Source organism: Acyrthosiphon pisum, chromosome A1 (genome assembly GCF_005508785.2).
Source record: "Acyrthosiphon pisum isolate AL4f chromosome A1, pea_aphid_22Mar2018_4r6ur, whole genome shotgun sequence".
NCBI classification, from domain to species: domain Eukaryota; kingdom Metazoa; phylum Arthropoda; class Insecta; order Hemiptera; family Aphididae; genus Acyrthosiphon; species Acyrthosiphon pisum.
Genome location: NC_042494.1, coordinates 151116984 through 151139645, shown reverse-complemented (window position 1 = coordinate 151139645; position 22662 = coordinate 151116984). Strand labels below are relative to the sequence as shown.

General features: G+C 33.3%; 1 protein-coding gene across 1 annotated transcript in view; it reads left to right on the top strand.

The window, feature by feature from the left end:
* The window catches only part of LOC100164633, a 39991-nt gene extending 17804 nt beyond the window's left edge, over nucleotides 1-22187 (top strand). Inside the window, exon 3 of the mRNA XM_001948467.5 lies at nucleotides 19058-22187. Within this exon, the coding sequence (XP_001948502.1) occupies nucleotides 19058-20541 (1484 nt within the window). The 3' untranslated portion in view covers nucleotides 20542-22187. The remainder of the gene's footprint in view (nucleotides 1-19057) is intronic.
* Nucleotides 22188-22662: the final 475 nt, after the last annotated feature.

The following is a 22662-nucleotide window of genomic DNA, read 5'->3' as shown; positions in this document are numbered from 1 at the left end:
TACTTATTACTGTAAACAAATTGCATTTAAATATATTGAATTTTCCACGGAGATACTAAGGGTGATACGGAACTTCTGGGACATACTGTATAGTAAAATAACTCAAAGTAGGTACATTTTTGCGAACAAAAACAAAAAAATCATCTTTATTGCTTTTCTGTTCATCATATAGGTATAAATGTATCATGTATTACCCATATACCTACAACCCTTATAATCCATTTGACTATTTTTTAAAACTTATTCTATGTAAATAATAAATAAATGCTTTATTTAATAGGTGACATTCATTTGCCTTTATGTATTTTGAAAAAATACAAAAATTTTAAATATTATAATTAAATATTTATAAGATATTTATAAAAAAAATAACATCGATAAGCGATAACCTATAAAATAATATCTCTTCTTTATCCTTTGGCACCGCTATTGCCACCACCTATATTGGAATGCATGTTATAACAACCACTTATTGAACAGATGCCGGATAGAGTAGGATAGTATTATAATACTATAATATACATAATGATATATTATATATACTTGCCAACTGGTTCGACGAGATTTCTATGATGACAATCGTTGGACGTTATCTCTGTGTATAGTGAATAATGACGGTATATATATTATATATAGACGTATAGTGTATAAATGCGTTCAAATTTGTGAATATCACCCCGCTATGGATTTTCACCACGAAAATAAATAAGATTTATAATAGTTAATAGATTTAATAAAATACATAAACAGCGGTAAACATGTACCATATAATGTCTTTACCGTGGTCTTTACACTTGATTTAGTAATAATCATGGCAAGAAAACAGTTATTTTTAAGGACCTTATGTGGACGGAGTGGAATAAAATTGTACCGCAGGAATAGAAATATAACCATTAATTTTACGGCATATTTAAATTTTAATTAAATCATTTAAAAAATTGGTTTATTTGAAAAAATCCATCAAGGTTGTATTAACACTACATTAACGTACGATAGGGGTTTTATTGTTTTCGTTGGTTGGGTAATAAAAATAAAAATATTTAAGGATGTAAAAAATATGCTCTTCTTATACTTCGAATTTATTATTTAATACTTATTTATAAGTCATAATATATGCACCTATTATGTGCGGCTGCTATAGAATTTGTTTTGTTAAAGGATTTTATATTTATATTTTATTATGTAGACGTATGAATTAGGTTAAGTAGTGATAAAATATAGTGGCAGTCGTCTCGTACAGGTGGTACGCTGTTTAATATTGTTTAACATCTAAAATATATTTCAATAGTATATCTCAAAATATATGATGAACAAATATAATATATTATTAAAGTTGTTCAAAAACCTATTTTAAGACTTTTTTTTTAAGAAGAAGAATGGTTCAATGTGTGGTTCAGGTTCAATCTTGACAGATTTTTATTACAACGGTGCATGCTAGACTGCTTGTTTCGTTCACATTATAATTTAGTTTTTAAATATTATAATATACTATAAATAATATTACCTCTCAGTTTAAAATTAGATATTATTATTTTTGATTTCTTTGATCAAAAAGTATTGTGAAAAATTGAAGTATTTATTTATTTAATATGATTGCCTTTTATTTTCGTAGTTGTTAACATTTCAATGTTTATAATAGAATTAGGTATATTATTTTATTCCGAAAAAAATAGACGCAGATACGCTAACGACTTTAGATTGGCACTGTTTGCACACGTGATATGTTTAATTCTAAAGGGTTCTAAAGTAATTATTAATGAGTGCGACACTCGTCGTGGTCAACGCCTGTTGCGTTATAAAAGTGTTTCTCTGGCGGTAAAACAGAACATAAAAAATCGACCTCGACGGCTCGACATCATTCGTTTGTAAAAAGACGTTGTCTGGACAATTTTAATAGTTACAATTAATTTTTTGTTCTTCATTCCTTTGTGTTTATTTTTACACCCATAGCGCTGATTGTTTGTAGAAATGTTACACAATTTTTTAAAAACTATTTGGTTGCAATTTAGTATATTTTTTGTATTAAATTATCTAATGGTTACCGTATTATACTTCAGTGAATGGTATAAACTGAATTTTTAGTTGAATTTAAAGATTCATAAACGCATTTTGAGAATGACTTTCAAATAAAAACTGATGGTTACTAGTGTTAGTACTCAATATAGTTGTTATTGTACTGTTTATTTTGTATTTCTATGTTCCTGAGGATTTTGATTTGAATTTAACATTTATTTAAACAACGTTTACATAATATGTTTTTTTTTAGCAAAACGCACTACAATATTTGACACCAATGAAAATCATGTTAAAAAGTAAAACATATATAATTACAAATTTGTCTGGATGATCTATGCTTACTTCCAAGTGTTATTGTTACCTTTATCTTACCAATATGTTCTACACCACCATTATAATATTTTTTTAATTTTAACATGGACTTAGTTTATGGAATTTTAATCTTTTGAATCGTGATCAATATGCTTGATTTTGTATTTTAAAATACATTAATGTAATTATTACACCATATAAATCGGTTCCTATTTATACATTGTCTAAGGGTAACAGATATTATATGTTGCAGTGATTTGTAAAATAATGATCATTCTATAATCAATAACTATTATTAGGAATTTAAGGCCGATATTTGCGGCATGTAAGGCTGTACATTTTCATCACATAAACGCTTTTTATATTTTATACATTTTTATTGGGATGCATTGATGCTTTTTTCACATGTTATTCCCTTTTATTTTTGATTGTTTCTGACATTTTTAATGATAAACATAAAATTGATCATTTTTTTAATTTCAATTTTGCTTTACTGTGGATATATTTATTCAAGTACTTACTTTATTATTAACTATCTTTATAATTTTTCTAATATTCTTTTGCTAATCGTTATTAATAAATATATAAATATTAACAATCTTTCTAAATTATGTATGCACGGTATACCAACTCATTTTTATTGTATATGATTATATACTTTTATTACATAAAATAAAAAAAACTATCAATTATTTAACTTATTGATTACCTTTATTAAAAGCTTTGATAGACAGTTTTTGTATTTTTTTGGTTGATTCGTATACAAATATAATTTATTTACATTTTTACATTATTTTTTATTTTATTTATTTATTTTTATTTTATTAGAATTAACGCCAGTCGGCTTTTACAAAATTAAACATGGAGTGTGTTACAAGACTAGTATATAACAGTTTTTTTTTATTTTTACATATTAATAACTTAAATAAAGGTCTAGAATAGGATAAATAACATAATGATAAATAGAAACAAATAATAACATGGTAATAAATAGAACAATAAGCTAACAAAAATGTGAGCCTCCGTACTAGGGGTATTAAGGTAAGTTCGCAAAGCGCATTAATCTTGGTAATGGGGCATTTCCGGGGAAGTTAGACTTATTGTTAGGGAGATAAAAAGAATACTGTAGCCTAGTATTATTGGGTATTCTAAAATCAAGTAGTTCGAGAAGTCTAGGGGCATTGACTCTACCCTCAATCAGACCTCAAATAAAGTTATTACCAATAAGGTTATCACGCCTAGTTGAGAGAGAATCGAGCTTAAGAGCTTGTATAATAGGCCCGTAATCGTGTTTTGGGTGAGGGATATTGAGAAAGAAGCCAACAAAGTTCAAAAAGTAATTTTTCACCCGATCAATCCGTCGAATATCAGCGGCGGTGTATGGTGACCATACCACACACCCATATTCGAGAACTGAACGATCCAAAGCGTTGTAGAGACCCAATGGGCAATTAGGGGAACTAAAATTAACAGTGTGTCTTTTAATAAAACCCAATACGTGAAAGGCTCTACTAGTCATGATATCGATGTGAGGACCAAAATGGAGTGAAGGCACAAACACAATGCCCAAATCCTCGATTTGGTTAACGCGTTGAATAGATAGTCCGCTTAGGTTGTAGTCAAAGGTAATGATTGCCTTAGAACGATGAAAGGTCATTACTTTGCATTTGGCAATATTATGTGGCAAATTTATCAAGGGAGTTTTGAATAGCGAGGCAATCATTGTGTGAGGATATCGTATGGAAAATCTTAGAATCATCGGCAAATAGGAGAAGGCGACAAGGAGGAACCGTTGAGCACACGGTGTTAATAAAAATATTTAATAACAGAGGTCCTAGGTGGCTACCTTGTGGAACTCCGGATGATGCTCGAAAAAGATTGGATGGCTTACCGAAGAGACTTACAAATTGGTGCCGCTCGCTTAGATAGGAACTAATCCATGATAGGAATGGCTCACCAACACTTAAAGTTCAATTAAAGTCAAAGGTAGACCGAGAATGGTCCGACATCGGTACAGTAGAAGGGCAGAAATACCATATGGGCCAGAACCACGAGTATTTGATAGGGAGTTTAGGGCTTCATTGACTTCTTCAGTAGTAATCGATAAAATTAATGGGAGAAAAAAAAATTCTTGATTTGTACACCCATCGGATAAAGTGTTTGCCGTAAACTGTGGGTCTTTATATACCGAGGAGAAGTGTGAGGCAAACAAAGAAGAAACGTGTTCGCCAGTGGCTTTAGTTTCGCCAAGATGAACCTCATCTGGTATTGAGTTGGCTCCACGTTTACACCGAACGAATTCCCAGAAAGATTTGGGATTAGTACAAAAGCGCTCTTGTAAGCTATTCAAATTGTTTCTGTAAAGGCGCTTGGATTCATATTTACATCGTGCGTGCAGTCTGGAGAAGGTTATGTACCGATTATAACCACCTAGTAATTTGTATAATTACTAGGTGGTATAATTATAAGAAGCTTTTCTAATTTTTTTGTTTTTATCTTAATAAATTATAATATCTAATTAAAATCGTATTATACTTCTTATTTACCTTATAATTAATCAAAATAGGTTATGTAGCTTATATTGTATTTAAATTTGTTTATCATAGAGTAAACTATCATTGGACAATTATTTATAGTTAAGAATACTTCTCAATTTTAAAACTTCTGTCTCATAGTATAATTAATGTATTTATAAAATAGAAATTAAAAAACATTTTCTTAATAAAATGGAGTAATATATGTTTTATACTGTAATGTATGATACTTTTTTTTTACTGTTGAATGAATACCAGTTCAATGTTAACTTCAATACTTTGACAGTTAAACTAAACCACAGATATCCCGTTATATTAACATTTTCAGTTTGGTTTTTTTCATTAGATTGATATTATTGTTGTAAACAATTGGTCGAGTTAGTTAAATTCTTAGAATAATTCGTTTATATTAAAATATAATTTTATAAACAATTATTACATTTATTATAAAACAAATATTAATTATAATTTTATAAAAAAATGTTGTATAATTATTATATTTTTATAAGCTTGTATGTTCTGTCGTCAGTAAACTATCATAACAATAAAGTTAGTTACCTACATACATATTATAATCTAATATATACAATTCTCGTGTCACAGTGTTAGTAATTGAACTCCTAATAAAAAATAAACACTATTGTAAAACCAATAGCTTCCTCGCTCTGCTCAGAATCTAAAATTAATAATAAATAAATATTATTTTCAAATCCTATAACCTATAGAAACCCATATTAGTTTTTTTTAATTCGATTATTTTCTGTTTGTTTGTATCATTAAAATTGCCAGCAAGGTGCCATAGTGCTAAATTTTGTCGTAGAACAAATGCAGACGAGTACATCCACTTGTGTGACGTAGGTATTCCATTAAGTTTGGTAAATGTTATTACGATTTTCTCTATCATACTTGATAATAATTGTATAATAATAAATAAAAAAGATTTGTAATATATACATTATTATTATTATATAACAAAATATATATACCTATTTATGCATTATACATACATAATATTCGAATATATATAATATTATGTTTTTAAAGGGTTGTCATTTTTTTAAGAGCAACGAAGTGCACGGGGTCAGCTAGTATATATATATATATTTGTATTGAACTTAGGCCCGGCAACTATGGCCATTAGCTAAATAATATTTATATTCTATTATTCTATTCTATATAGGCGTTTCCTAAATATATGCAGGTAGACAATTATTTTAAACCAATTCCTATGTAATAGTATTTTTATGAACGGTTTTTTTTTATTTTATTATTAATAAAAAACATTAATTCCTAATTTATATTATAATGTTAGTATGATAGTGTGTGACGTGTGCTAAAAATTTTTTTTTTGTAAATATATTATAGCTGCCTACTATTTACTTAGTGCATTATAATACGACTTCTATATCCTTGATTTTTATTTCAGTCATAATCGACATTCTCTTAAAGTTTAGGTCATTTGCAGTGATCTATATAGGTAAAGTAGGTACACTTGTATACAAGTACCTACCTATATCAGTACTCCTCACCCGTCTGGGCCATGAATGCGTCGACTACAACAACTGTGCACCTATATTTCGGGCTATTAATATCTTATTATTTTTTACCTTATATTAAATCTCTTCACTTGTCCTTAGTGCACGATCATCAGGGATAAAATAATAAATATCATATTGCCCCTCTCTCTCATCTGATAATCGACACTCTTTTAGTATTTTAGTTGATAATCGGGGAACTGTGTTGCGTGGTGTTAGCGTAGTTCTTTTTATTATATTATTATAGTAGTCGAAGGTCAGTCGGTCGGTTTGTCTGTCCCACAAGAATGTTTACGATACAAATAATAATAACACCGCGTACGCATATCCGTTGCTGACGGGTGGCGGTGTGCAGAGTACATGCACCTTCATCACCATAAAGGTGTTTCGTACTTTCATGTATAATTGTAATATGTATGTTATGGGTAGTTATTGTTGATAGTAGTTGTTCGAGTGGCAGAAAATAGGAGACATACTACAAATAACAAATGCACCGTCACCAAGGTGGTGTACTTGCGCGACCGCTTCATGCTCGGGAAACACGTGCGCGCGCCCTGACGGACGATCAACGACGACAACAATGCGATCGTTGATTAATATAAATAATAATAATAATAAAAAAAACATAATAAAAATAATAATGTCGGGTCGTATAGTCGTTGATGATACCGCCAATATTGCTTTTGTTATCACTCCCGAGGCCCTCATTGTTCCGGACATTGTACGGCACTCTTCCCAGTTTTCGATTTCTAATAAAGGACAATTCTACTACCTACTAAATTACTATTACTTCCACTACCACTACTAATACTACTGCTACTAGGTACTCCTACTGCTAAAAAAATAGGTAGTACCTAATAGTACTAGCATGACTTTACTACGCTAGGTTCTTCGTTTTGTGTTATGTCGGAAAATAAAAACGAGCGTGCGTGAGCGAACACCGACCGTAGCTCTTCAGGAATGTTTGACGAGTAGAGCAATTGGTTCCCAAAAGCATTTTTTTTTCAAATCCAGAAAAATAAGAAAATAAACTGCCCGTGTAGTATGCATACAACAAGATACAGTGATTCTTGAGTGCAACAACGATGGTGAGCCCAAGACATTGACGACTATATTATAGTATATTTGCATATATTATAAAATAGCGGCGGCGCGGTAAAGAAGGAGCTAAAAAAATAAAATAAACTGTATACGTTTTTCATTTTACAGAGAAAAAATAATAAACCGTTGTATTTCGCATGACCAATAGGTTCTTATAATTTCAGAAAAACACTGAACGCTATGGGTACCGTAGTAAACATAGCTGGTTGTTGAGATTGGCTGTTGTATATCTAAGCTTTTATAAGAACGCATCATTATTATTGCCTGCACCCCTCAAACATTATTAGCATTAGAGATGAATTTAATCCAGAAAGAAATATTATGTTTTTCGTTTCGTTTAAAATAAAATTGTAGTTTTGCATAACTCAGGACAATATTGATTTATTTAAAGTTAACCAAACTCAGTGACAGTTCTAAATATGTTTGAAGAAATACACAATATCACAACAAAAATATAAATTAGCAATAAAATACACAAAATGATGTTTAACTGGTTGTGTTATTCGGAACAATAATGTTGAAACAGCAGTGTTCTAGGTATTTATACTACAAACTACTGTTTTTTGTTTTTATTTAAATAATTATTTTGCATATGTAATTGAACGTTTATATTTGTGCGTTTTAGTTTTTTTCATTAATTCGTATTATATATAATTTTCTAAAAAACTTGTAATGATGACTTTATAAATATACAAATGAATAATGATTAGTACTTCTGAAAAGAAATTATTGTTTTAATAATTAAGAAAAACAATTTATTGAACTCATTAAAATAATTACGAAACTTGAAAAAACCTTGGGATCAAAAATTTTTACTCAAAGCCAATGTCAATAGTTGAAAAGACTTGTTAAAGAACCTACTATAGTTGGATAATAATATAATGTGTATAATTATTTGTTCTAATAATGTTTTTCATTGCTACGTGAATACGTTTTTTATATGAAATTTAATTACCTAAGATTTAATTAAAAAGTAATTTTTAATCTTTTTTTACCTTCCATTACCTACCATAAAATACATATTTAACTATTAACCATAATATTTTGTAAACTTTGTAATATTGAATTGAACTATTCTCTATGATTAACTATTATGTAGCCATATAGCCATGTAGCTAACCATACTTTTTATATTATATTAATTGTATGTTTTAATATACTATATACTACCACGTCCCTCAAATTCTGCATGAAAAACAAAATTTAAAAAAATTATCAATTATATATTAAATTCATCTAAATTTAATATTATCATGATCAAATTTGATGTGGTTTTTCCTGGACCAACTATTGACGCGACCTTCCACATATTATAATTTACAAAACGATTATTAAATCTTCATTAAATTGAATATGTTATTACTGACTTACATATTTTCAAGTTCGAAAAGTTCTATACGTACAATAAAACATATACCTACATATTTCGTACCACGTTAATAAAATACTGTATATAGTACATCATGGATACATAACCGAACAGTATATTTTAACGTACCTACTACAGTCAAGATCTTAGTTAACATAATACTAAATATGTTAAAACCTGTTTTGTCTATTCACTCGGATTCACCGTTAAAACACTCAAAAGATAAGAATGTATTTTAAACTACAGTTGAGTTAATCGAGTATAAAGCTATAAAATAATTAAGATAAAATAGTTAGTTGAAGACCTACTCCAACTCTTATTGTGTTACATTATCTCCACCGAAACTACAGTACATTGATACTACTTATAGACTTATAAGTGATGAACATTGTACAATTTGACTAACAAAATGATACGAGTACCTACCGACTACCGAGACAAAGCTTCATTTCCGGTTGCCCTTATGTTGTCTTGCAGAATCTCAAATATTATGATTGCACAAAGTAATCTGACGCATTATTTTTTAGCATTCTAATCGTATGAAAACAAAAACATCGTATGTATACGTCATTCAATCGTTCCATGGAAGATTTGTAAATATTTTGAGTAATATTGTTATTACGTATTCAGAAGTCTTATATTACGTGATACCGATATTATATTTACGTATACTTATGTGGGATAGTCTAATGGACTTGGTTTGTTTTAATCACGTGATGTATTCTTACCACCTTAATTAATCTATAGGCGCTCATATTTAACCGTATATTATAGTCGTTAAATAATAATGTTATCAAACGATACCTTAATGGCTAAATGGTCCGAAATATTAAATTATCTTACGAATATTTTATGTCGACGAATATTAGTCGACGCAATTATTATTGTTACCTCTTATTGTGTATGTTTTATATCATATTATATCTCGGTTACAATAGTTGATCCTAGTTGGTTTAAGTAGTTGCATAAATAAAAACGTGGGTGAATATTTGAAGATGTGATATATACAGTATATATTTAAATTATAGTTACTCAAATTATTTGTCATAAATAGGGGCACGACCTCTCGCGGAATTGAATTTTAGTTAGTTCCAGTTCTTAGGCTACGTTTCATTCGTCATTAGTTAATATTATACCTCTGTAATGTAATTGTTTACATCGCATATATAGAGCGACGATGATTTTTTTAACGTACCGGATGTAGCTATTAATGAGTATAGTTAAAACTTGTACTCAGGCTCATACTGTTATACGAGCTGTTATAGTATTATGTAGCAATGCACTATGCTGCAGAGAATTATTTACATCCTATATATGCGTGGAAAAGACTTGATGAATGTAAACATTTCACGGAAAACTACGTTTGATATTTAAACAGTGGTCTGTTGGATATAGTTGCAAATAATATATATAGTTTTGTCTTCGTGTTTGTAACGTTCGAGTGGTGATCAATGTGCAGGTATCAAGTAAACCCTTTTCGAAAGGCTTAGTCGTTATATCATAGGTTTAATGTTTCTCCACTTCAGAGTAAATATATGGTACCTACGTCGATGTAGACGACTCGACCTTCGATTACTCCAACACCGGATTCACACTTTTCTCTGTAATTCCTTTCTCTCGATTGAACGTAATATCGACAGGCGACAGCCACGCATCAAAGTGCGCATTTGTTTTTTTTTATTAATGATGATTAACTCAATGATCGTTTTACGTCACAACACTTGACACAGTAGAGGATTATTTTTGATTCTTTAAATCAGTGTTGACGTACAAACTAACGTCATATTGTTTGTTGTATAACGTATTAGAGCGGTGTGTTGAAGATTAACCGTTCGTTCTATATAATTATTGTGTGATACTCGTGAATTTATTTTGTCGTAGTCCTTCTCATAATGAAATATTTTTGTGCAAAACTGATTAATAATAATATGCAACTAGTATTACAATTTAAAGGTATTGCTAATGACGAATTACTGTGAACTACATAATATATAATAAGTTGTGTTCCGAAAACATTTACATACCCGTTCACCTAAAACAATATTTATCGTACACACTGCCGGCGCTAACTTTATATAGGTACATAATATAATACTATTTAGGTGGGATCAGCATTTGCTTAATATAGGCCACGAGTCTGTTACACTTTATCTGTCACAGAGAATACCACCATCAAAATCCAAAATTTGCAGTAAACAAATTAATTGGTTATTCGGTGATTTAGGTCAATATACTCAAGTGCCCCTCGATCCCAGTCTTCCGAAGACGATTATCTCTATAGCCTATATATACAATTATAATAATATAACTATGTGACTGCCAATCGTGCTTTTCTTTTAGACGACAAAATGATTACTACATACTATTATAAATACCTAGCATGATATTCTTCCCGCAGGATTTATTATAATGATGACTTGCAGCTTGTATGCATTCCCCTTGTCATAATATTATTATGTTGTGAAATTCCACCATATTTTCGCTATATTACTTATATCCCTTAACTGGCAATAATATCGTTACGAAAGTCTGTAATACATAAGTATAGGTCGGTACGTGTTTTCTGCAGTGTTTAACCAAAGGTCTGTGCGTATATACAACAACACAATTATATACCTACCTATACCTATATAGTGTGAAGCTTAAATTTACACTTCATTAAATGTATTCAACGTAGGTATTATTATAATATGATGTTTACAATCGTATGCAAATAATTATTTTTGTTCTTCATCATACTTGGCGGTACGTACCTATATACTGACTGTTCAACAATGACTTGCGTTTAGACAAAATTGTACTATCGTAATAATATTCGAAAGTATTGAACATTTATTGTTGGCAATTCGCAGATTTTAAGTTACAGCCAAACCTGTAATCATTATAACAAGTATGTTGTGTAATGTACGAAGCGAATAGATAAATATCTATAATTTAAAATACAATTAATATATGTTTTACGATAATTGTACAATTAACTTTAAAAATATATATAAATAGTCCGTTATAGAATCGATGATATTACTTATAAACTTATAATGTTACCTTTAATTCTAGCTAGTAGATTTATAATTATACTATTGGCATATATTATGTAAATGGTCTTAACGGTAATTTATTACGAAATACCAATCGGGTATTTTATTATTAAGTTCAGTAAAAATGGCCGTGGTATAATTATATCAATCAATAAAAACAGTAATAAAATGTATCACTTGATAACATTCATTTCTGTAGACGACTACATACCTAACTTAAAATATTATTATATAAGCTTTTTATTCGCAGTTGGTTGGTTTAGAAACAAAAATTAAAAAATGGGTACGTATATAATATATATATATTTTTTTTTTAATTAATGGGTCTTCCCAGCCCTCACTTTGATGCCAGGTATGCAATGTTACCATATATGTGTATAAAAATTGTTTTAAAACACAATGTTCAGGCAGCTACCTACTATTGGGTGTCGATAAAAGAAATAACCAATGGTTAAACTCGTACCAAAAGTACTTTAGTGTTACAAAAGTAAAAAAAAATTCAAATACCGTATAATAGGACTTGCACGTGATGTCGTGCGTTAGTGCGGTGTGTTTACATATTATAATACATAGGTAATAATTATAATATTATAACGCAACTTGTAAAACCTTTTTAAATGTTTGCGTTCGGTTAAAGCCGGATAAAATTCGTACAGTCATGCGTTTTTAAACTAATTCTCTATACCATTGAATATATTATACAGTTTAATATGGCGCATTCCTCCATACTCTAATAGCATGTATAGTGTATATATGGTCATCATAGCTGACGTTTTAACGGTCTAAATATTAATTAGGCACCGCCATTAAAACACACATATTATATAGTATACACAACGCGCTCCATATGCTCATCGGTACGGAACGGCTGGGCTATCCTGGAAAACGTTATCCTACTATAGTATTCGCATATATTATTATTAAAAAAACGAAACTATTTGTTTCTCTGTAGTAAGCACAAACAAAATATAATATAATAATATTATGATAATATATTTAATATGCAATATGGCTGGATTCGATTTGTAGGAATGTATTTGATAAAAGTATAAAGCAGCTCGTTAAAGTTTTGTATGATCATTACGATTTTCCACAATGACATCGGTGTGCGAAAGTGTACATTATTATAGTCAAACGACGAGATCAAGGTCGTCCACTTTAATGGTTCAGACTGCTCGGGGGCCGTATAACCGTGTAAGGTAACTTGAATGTCGTTCGAAACCGGTTCACTTGAACGAGACGCTGCAGCAAAGATAAAAAGACCTCTGTATGTAAACACTGTTGTTTAGGGGTGGAAAATAGTGGATATTTCAATTTTTACGTGGCACATAGACACTCGCGCCAATACATGCAATATTCTAATATGCTTTTAACGTAATGAAGTAAATTGTATTCGCGAGGGGGCCCCTTAGCATGCAATTTTCACGTCCATAAATAAAATTATAAGTATTGCGTGAACAAAAACATTTTAATCATACAATTATTTAACCCATACTAATGAGTATTGAGAAAACGATACCTGCTCATTGCAAGTGTAAAGAAAACTAATTGAAAGAGATCATAGAATTTATTTTGAATCGTATATACAATTTTCGTATATAGGTAGGTAGCATCTATGTTTTCGCAATATGACATTATACCTAACTATTATTGAATTATATTGTATACTTTAAATATATATGGTACAGTAGGTATTTGAGTTTTTGCTACTTATATTTTCGTAGAACATAATACAGGCAGAATTAATACAAAAAGTATTCACAGCTGGCTCATCAGGATTTAGGTCACACAGTGACGATTTACGATTGAATTCTTCAATGAGTGGCTTTAAAGCCGGGTCAATGGGTTATAGTAAGTTACATCTGTAGCTATATAATCGGATAATATAGGTAAAAATTGTGTTTTTCCTACATACAATTATTATTCATAATGTCATAAAGCCTACCACATAATACGTTACACCGGAAAATCACTGTACCGTGTATCCTCGTTTAACATACACGTTCATCTATCATTAGACTTGTAGTGTTCTGATACACTCAACTGGAACAGTTTTACTATTGCGTTTTTTATATGCATAGGAGTTTATGCGTACATTTCTCATTTACTATTGCTTAATGATTTCAGGCCAACTTGATTGGATATGTTTTTGTTTCGTTGCCTCTCCCCTTCCCAGCGAATAAGTATATTTTGTTTTTTCGTAATATTGGTCTTAGAAATATCTACGATTCAAAATCGTCTGCTTGTTGTTACTGCAGTACGCTAGTACATGTTTTTATACAAGGCATTCCACAGAGAATGAACCGGATCACTTACATTTTCAAATTGAAAAAGTATGGACATTTTTCAGGTTTATTCGTGTCTCAGACGTCCATACAACAAATGCCAACAAAAAAGCAAATGATAAGTTCAAATCGACTTTATCAGTTATGACTTTATTTTGTGGTGACTTCAGCTGCAGTATCTACTGTTACACCAAATAATACATAGGCACTAGAGCAAGTTTGGTCGGAGCTCTAATAGCGTATCGATATCGTTCGTATGGTGGGGGTATTAGACATCCAAAAATATTAGTACGTTTTTGTAAAACGTTAATCATCTCCGCACCGATCCAAATCGTAATACATAATAATGATGTGCACTGGCGACAGTGGCGTACGATCGAATCGCAGTAGCACATAGGTCGGTTTAATATATTATAATAGGTAGCTAATATACAAGACCCGGTATGGTTTATTTCTCTCGTAAAACAAAAAAAAAATAATTGCCCGCGCCGCATCGCAGTCCGTTTTCCCTCGTCGGCACCCAATGGCCAGCTGTGACTTTTTTTCGTATTCTATGCATTACATTTTTTTCGTGTGTTGTTCCTTTTTCGCCGCAGGTCATTATAATATTGTGTTGCTGCAGTCACGAACCGGTTTCGGAAATGATGCTGCTGAACAAAGTTCCGGGTCTCCCGCGACCCGAGAAGAGTACCATGGATAACATACGATAACATACGCGAGTTCGGTGTGAACGATGCCGGAGCAGATCCTGCTTCGGACGGATGAGAAATGGCGTTCGTTTTGTTACGTAACGGACTCTTATAATATCGATATCGTACCTATAATAATATATTATAGTAGACGACGAGTGGGATTTAAAAAAATACATTTACTAAGTTTTTGTCGTAAGACCGAGTTCAATGACGCGTCGTTATTATTGTGAATCCCAAATAACACGCCGCAATTAAATAATATCTACTTTCCGACTCTTCATAATATTGTTAATAGCGTTATGTGTGTGCCTACGTATCGTGAGAGATATTATAATATTTACATTGCACATTCTGATTCCTATTTTAGGCAAGTACCAGTTTCAGTATACCTAATAGTATTATACCGATAGGTACACAATACAATTATCATATATATTTACATATTATCATCATACATATTATCAAATTTATTGCGCTTATACAAGTTCTGTAATTTTTTTTCGTCGATTTGTTATTTTATAATTAGATTTTTGACCTGGCGTACGTCGGATAAGGTTTTTTTATTTTAAATCATTCTTAATATCAGTTTTAATATTATATTTATGTGCTGACCTGAAATGGAGTCGGAGATCGTTGCTTTAGATGTTCCAATGCGGTTGACCCACTTATATATATTATAGTCGCTTCTAGTATATAGGTATATAATATTGTAGTGTATATTGCTATCACCCAAGAGGAAACCGTTCTGCTCGTATCATACCTGCGACTTTGTCTCATTAACTAGATATAGCGTAACCCCGAGGGACCTAATTTATTGTTTCTTATAGTTATTTTTTCCTCATACGCTGTTGTAGTCATTTGTTATATGTTAAACTATAATAACATTACATTAATCGAGTTCATACATAGAATATTGGCTGATGCATTATTTCTCAGGGCACTCGTGCGCACAAACTACAATATTATTGCTTTCGGTTTTATTTTCATATACGACACACCGATGTGATTTTTAAGACCAATAGAGCGGTGCCTTTTAATTTTGCCTATAGTGTATAGTGCGTATGTTATAATATATTATGTACGATAGTGATAATAGGTACTAAAAAACAGATATTTATGTGATATTAATAATAGAAATGTTCTAATGGTAGAACAAACGAAATCGGAGTTTCGGTATTCACGGAGATTATCCGATCATGTTCTCCTCGGTTCCGGAACCAATGGCATATAAACCGTACCTATCCATCTCATTCATCCTTTCCCCGCGACGGATGGTCAACGTTTAAAATTACTGCCGTAATAATACGCGTGTTGTATCGAACGTCAGTTTTTTCCCCCGTGTGTGTCCTGACTCTCCTCGAACCCGACGTCCTATGTGGCCGGGATCACTTATTTTTTTTTATTTAAACATCAACTCGGTTTTCCTTGAGCGACTTCGCACGCAGTGTCGGCATGCGCGTACGGTTACTTTCACATCGCATTCCAATTGATTTTCGCACGACTCGAATACCAATGCATGTACACATTATATGTATTATTATATATACACGCCAAGAAATTCACGGTGCCGAATATAATAATATGTAAAGGAAAATAAAAAAAATCCATTTATCTTCACGTTTGTTTGTGCGGAATAATGTTCGCATCGTGTCGTCGGACAGATCGATGTATAACATAATTAATAATAATTACTATAAAGTATGTATACCTAACACTGTTCAAAGTAATATACGACGACGGTGCAATGTGCATATATGCTTTAATATCTGAGTTGCAATTAATGCAACGCTTATAATATATGTTATATATACCTATGTAGTACTGTCTATGATCAAAATATAGTATTTCTCGCTCAAAGTGATAGGTAGGTAGGTAAGATATACATTTAATGATATTTCAAAATCTATTCGTATACCTACGCGTATCGCGTAAGTATTAAATATCATATTGTATACATATTATATATATAGTACTTCATAATCACATTATCGCTCATTAATTTATATACACCACCACCGTCGGTATAATATTCTGATTGCATATTTGACCTTCACCTCTAGTTCTCGGATATATAATTTAATGTAATCGATTTGTGGACCGTGATGGAAACTATCGGCGCGAAAAATTTTACGAGTAATTATAACAAGAGTGCTGAGCTCAATGCTTATATTAATATATAATGTCATGTCATATCCAGACGTCTTTAGGTAGGTATATCGTATAATATACATAATAATATAGTTCCCACACCCTATAGGCATTATAACGATTTAATATGTAATTTTCTTTGTTACACGTCTTAGGGGGGTGTGGCGTATATGGCCGTTTATTATTGTAGAACGTTTTGCGGACGCTCGTATTCACGCCAAAACAGGGGATATAATAACAACAGTGTCCGATACGTGGGCTGGGTCATGTGACTCGTGCCGGTGTCGCGTCGTGGTATAAATCATTGTTAAATGAAAATAATAAAGAAAAAAGGATTTTCATCCGTACACGCCGCTGATTCGTGTTGAAAATATTGTGTCATGTAGCTGGTAACCGTGTACGCTAAAGAAATGGAAAATTTTGTTCCGATCCGATCGTCGTCGTCGTCGATACGCTGCACCGTATTTTGAGTGTCACGGAAAGAACACACCGGAACGTGTGTACGCGCGATAGTTGTATTTCTCGATCGGGGCGACAGTCTATATAATATTATACATTTGACGCGAAACCTTGAAATTCGTCTATTTTCTCTGAAATATATTGTCCGTGAACCGTGACTACATTGATTTGTGTGTCCGAACACGTTGTTTTATAGGTGAATATGTTGCCGGCCGCATTGTACTTGTCATCTCAAGGCGGTGTCCTGTGTCGCTTTAACCTTCTTTTTATCGAAAAATATAATGCACAATATTATTAGGTCATAGGACTCTGATATAAAAATACCTATTAATTGTTTTTAATTAGGTACTATGCAGAATGTATGGTACTTACCCAACTCTTTTAATTTTCGTCGAACAAAAATGTCCCAACGGCCTTGTTATAAGAAACGATTGGCCCCGCGGTCTTAATCGACTGGAGAGTAAGGGTATAAGTAATAGGTGTAAGGCGTAATACGAGAACATAGAAGAACTTGATACACATATGCGTTGAAATACATAAGAATATTGTCTCACTAAACATTGTTATGACATTACGCGTTATCCTATACAACGGTGTACATGCAAAATGATATTCAGGTGTGTGTGAATGGGTGTGTGCGTCTTTATTCGACTAATAATAATATATGTGGTGGAAAATCTTCTCGAGTTTCTGCAGTCGCTATAGGCACCATTCCGGGTAGGTAATTAGAAAGGCGTCGTTGATTATTTTTATATACGAATCCAGCACGGACGTTTAATCAAAATATCGTTGTAGTGTTGTCATCCGCATACACCACCTCCACCATCACCTCATCCACATCCATATACACCACACCCACGCTGTGTACGCGACGTTCTGATCGCGGAACCGGTATTGGCACGCGCGCGCAATAACAAGTTACTTAGTAGGGACCAAGCACAGGGGGGCGCTGAAACTGAGAATCGTGATCTGAGTGCAATATGACGTGTTATTGTCTGTTTGCACGACAACGGACGCGCCAGCTAGGAAAAGCCAGCGCATAATAATACTATCATAATATATAATAAGTTGCAGTTGCCAAATTGAGAGTGCTTCGCTCGGACAAACCGTCCTTAACTCGTGATAGGAATATTCTAACAAACTAATGATGTTATACACACGTGTACGTGTACGGCGAAGGGTGGTAATAATTGTATTATGTGTGTTGGAAATAATAACTGCCTAGTTTTACAGTCTTTGTATATGTACCTATTATCTGTTCACTGGTAGCGTATACAGCATGAGTTGATCTGTAAAAATGCAAATAATACAATAGATCTATCGATTTTATTCGACCACATATTGTAGTTCGCGTACGTCAATGGCGATAACCGGTCAATCGTTTGACCCTTGACATAGCAGTAAATTTGATGTCCAGTCTGTGACGGTTTATTATACCCTCCGTATTATTATTATACGTAACATACCATCTATACCAGTTGTATTAATTACCTATTTATGTTGTCGTTATTGTTCGGCCAAACCTCTGACCTTAACCTATCTAACGTTTTACCATTTTGTGGTTTCAGGTGAAATGTGCGTGGAAAAACCGCTGTGCAGCCTGTGGAAGAACTACACGTGTAACCAGAAACCGGACGTACACATGAAGCTGACCATCACGCAGTCGGGACTGAAGGCGTTCACCAAGGAGCACGGGCTTACCGAGTACTGGAGTCACCGAGTCACCTATTGTCTGGCGTCGCCACAGTTCCCTCGTATTTTCTGTTGGGTGTACCGGCACGAGGGTCGCAAGCTCAAGCAGGAACTCCGGTGCCACGCGGTCGTGTGTACTAAGGAGTCGGTGGCCAGGCAGATCGCTGGCCAGCTGCGCGGCCGCCTGGCGCAGGCGCTCAGCGAGTTCAAGCGGGACAAGATCAGCCGGCAGAACGCCCGGCTATCATTGGCCAACAGCGTGTACGAGAATCCGTCGCTGCCCCGACGCAAGATCTTGTTGTCAACCGGGTCGCACAACTACAGGCCGCCGCTGGAGCGGTCGAAGTCTGCGCCGAGGCTCGTGTCCATCGAAGAAAGCCTGGAAGAGGACGAAGAACCGGCTGATTCTTGTGCGGCGTTCAGGAGGTGCCGAGCCGAGAACCGGTTGCGAACCGGCACGCTTCGAAACCGGTTGGGTGGACTCCATGGTTACAGGGAGACGGCTGCCGCCACTGCCGCCGCCATAACCGCTGCTACCGTCGCCGCCGCCGCTGCCAGCGCTGCTACCCATGCATCCACCGACATCACTACCGATACCACTGAAATGGTGAACGAGATCGAAAACCGACTTGCCAAAAGCCTGCAGCTCGGGGACGACGGCTCGACTGACGACAGCGCTCAATCGTACCAAAACGTAGATTGCAATTCAGTTGAATCGCTGCCGTCTTACCGAGACGTCATAGCCGAAGATCAAGAGTCGACTTCGTCCTCTTCGTCGTCAACAATTTGCGTAGATCAACAGCAGCATGAACTGCTTCCCAAATACAACGAAGTGATCGTCGACTGTCCACAAGGTCCAGAAGATGTGTGCTACAAATACAACAGCCTGGTCCGGGACAGGAAGAGACTATTCGAGAGCATAGGTGGTGGTGTGGGTGGACGTCGCGATCAGTTCAAACGAATAAGCTCAGATTCGGAGTTACTTGGCGCCTATAACAACCTGGTGAAAAATAGGAAGCTCCTGTTCGAAGGCTGCCGGGATGACGATGGTGACGATGATTTGGACGTGGACGAGGAAGACTTGGATGAGGACAAAGACTGTGGATATCCGGACGATGAATCCACGCCCAGCCTACAGAGCATATCCAGCGGAGGATCAGACGCGTGCAAGAAGATTGCAATGGACCTTGACTCACTATCGGAGGAGGAGGACAGCGATGAGAGTGGTTATGTGGAAGCCCCGCCGTCCCGTTGTCCTGCCGACGTGGCTACCCATGTTGACAAGGAAAAGGAGCTGCACAAACGCAACAATCACGCCGTGGCCACCAGGAATGCTTCTGCCCGTCGGGTCGGTGCGTAATAACCGTCCGCTCGATATCATGTGAAAAAGACTTTTTTTTAGAATTATTATTGATTTTATAATTTTGAACGCGTAGGTGGTGTATCGCCACCGTATGTCTGGTGTACACCGAGACGACACGATATATGACGACATGATATATGTTGTTATTATATTTTTATAGTATATAATATCAACTATTATTGTTATTATTATTATTGTTGTTTTTATTCCAACTGCGTATGACCCCAGCGTGGGTGTGTGTTGGTCAAAGAAGGAACAAGGACGTTGAGGACGGATGAGTGCAAGGCGGCGAGTAACAAAAAAAAAATATTAAAAATACCAACCACGAGAACAAGTTCCTCCGCGGTCGTCGTCATAGCAGTTGTTTTCGCGTGGAAGAAATAATCGCCACAATACTGTAGATAACTCATCGCGAGTGGCATTAGTTAGCCTGCGGACAAAAACTAGTTTTTTTCCGTCATTATTATTACTTTTATTCTTTACGTTGTAAAAAAAAACCAACCAGTTTCCAAGTATTTATTTCATCTTTTTTGTACAAAATTAATTGAACGCCACTGCTTTTCGTCGACGCTTTGCCACTCGCGCTCGCACGTCATTATTATTATATAACAATATTATAATAATAACAACAACAACAATAATAATTAATACTTTATGTGTACGTTATACGTACGTTCATGTTTTATTATGTGTAAATATCACAAATCGACCTAGTCAAGCAATCGTATTATTAGGGATTAGCGTCTATCATAGGTAGCGAATCACATTTTTCATAGTTTATGTTATGTATAAATATATATGTATGTGTCTGTATGCGTTACGAGGAGGAATGAAAGGATAGAGCAAAAGGAACTGCATGAGCCGGAGTTTTTCTTTTAGCCTTTGCAGACCGGGCTCGAGTCCACGACATTACCACAATGTTGTTATGTATTGGACGAAAAAGTAAAACATACAATTAATACCAAATAAGGTGCTAGCTATAATTTATCGAATTAGACTTTTGATTATATTATATTCAGCAGTAGATTCTGTTTAAGTAGAGGTGTGGGCCCACCCCATACCTATTTACGTATATGATGTTATAATTATATTACTCTCTCATTATTACATATACTTTTTGTATTTTACCCGTTCGAACAAAACACGCGACTTTAAAATTTTTAAAAAATAATATTAATCATAGACCGTCGTCTAACAAACGATGCGTTTGTATTTTTTTTTTTTTTGCAAAAATTCATTATTATAAAATGTCAACCGACGTTCCTATGGCCTTCTTTTTTAATGGTAGATTTTTATTTTAATGGAAATCAGAGTCGAACAAAAATATTGCTTAAAACTTCATATAATATTCGCGTAGGTATAATATTTTATATAGGTAGGTTTTATTTCTATGTGTGAACTCTACCTGTACCAACCCGATTGCCGCAATTAGATAATAATACTATGTTCATTAAACTGAAAATAAAATAGAACCGTTTATTATGCGTGCATCACATATAATAATATAATAATTATTACAAATTCTTTGAACCCAATTTAATAATATGATGTGTGATGTACTGATGCGTCTAGATTAAATGATAGAATAAATACTTAAATAGAAATGTTAAACTATTAGATAACGTAGGTATCACATAAATATATATATATATGTGTTACGTAAGTATGTTATTAAATTGCCGTGCAATGTTAATTAAGAAAATTATTATCTGATTATTTAGACTTGTTTGAGAATATATTATTATCGCGTTCGTTAATGAACTTGAAAAATAATAATTTATGTTTTTATTTTATTATAATATTATACCAAAATGCAATTTGTACGTTAGATTATTATATTATATACCTAATACGTATATGTGTGTGTGTGTGTGTGTGTACCTTTAGCGTAACAGTGTAATATTTATAACGACATTATTATTTTGTAAAACTGATTATTATTATTTGTATTTGTATTTTATTTGTATTTTTTTTTTTTTGATAGTTGAATTAAAAATTGTTATTCAAAAAAACAACAAGTTGTTTGTAATTTATTATTCTTTTTGGCGTCTGCTGTTGGTGGCCCATATCGCGTCAATCGTTATATGAATATTATTATTTATTATCATCGTCTCGTTG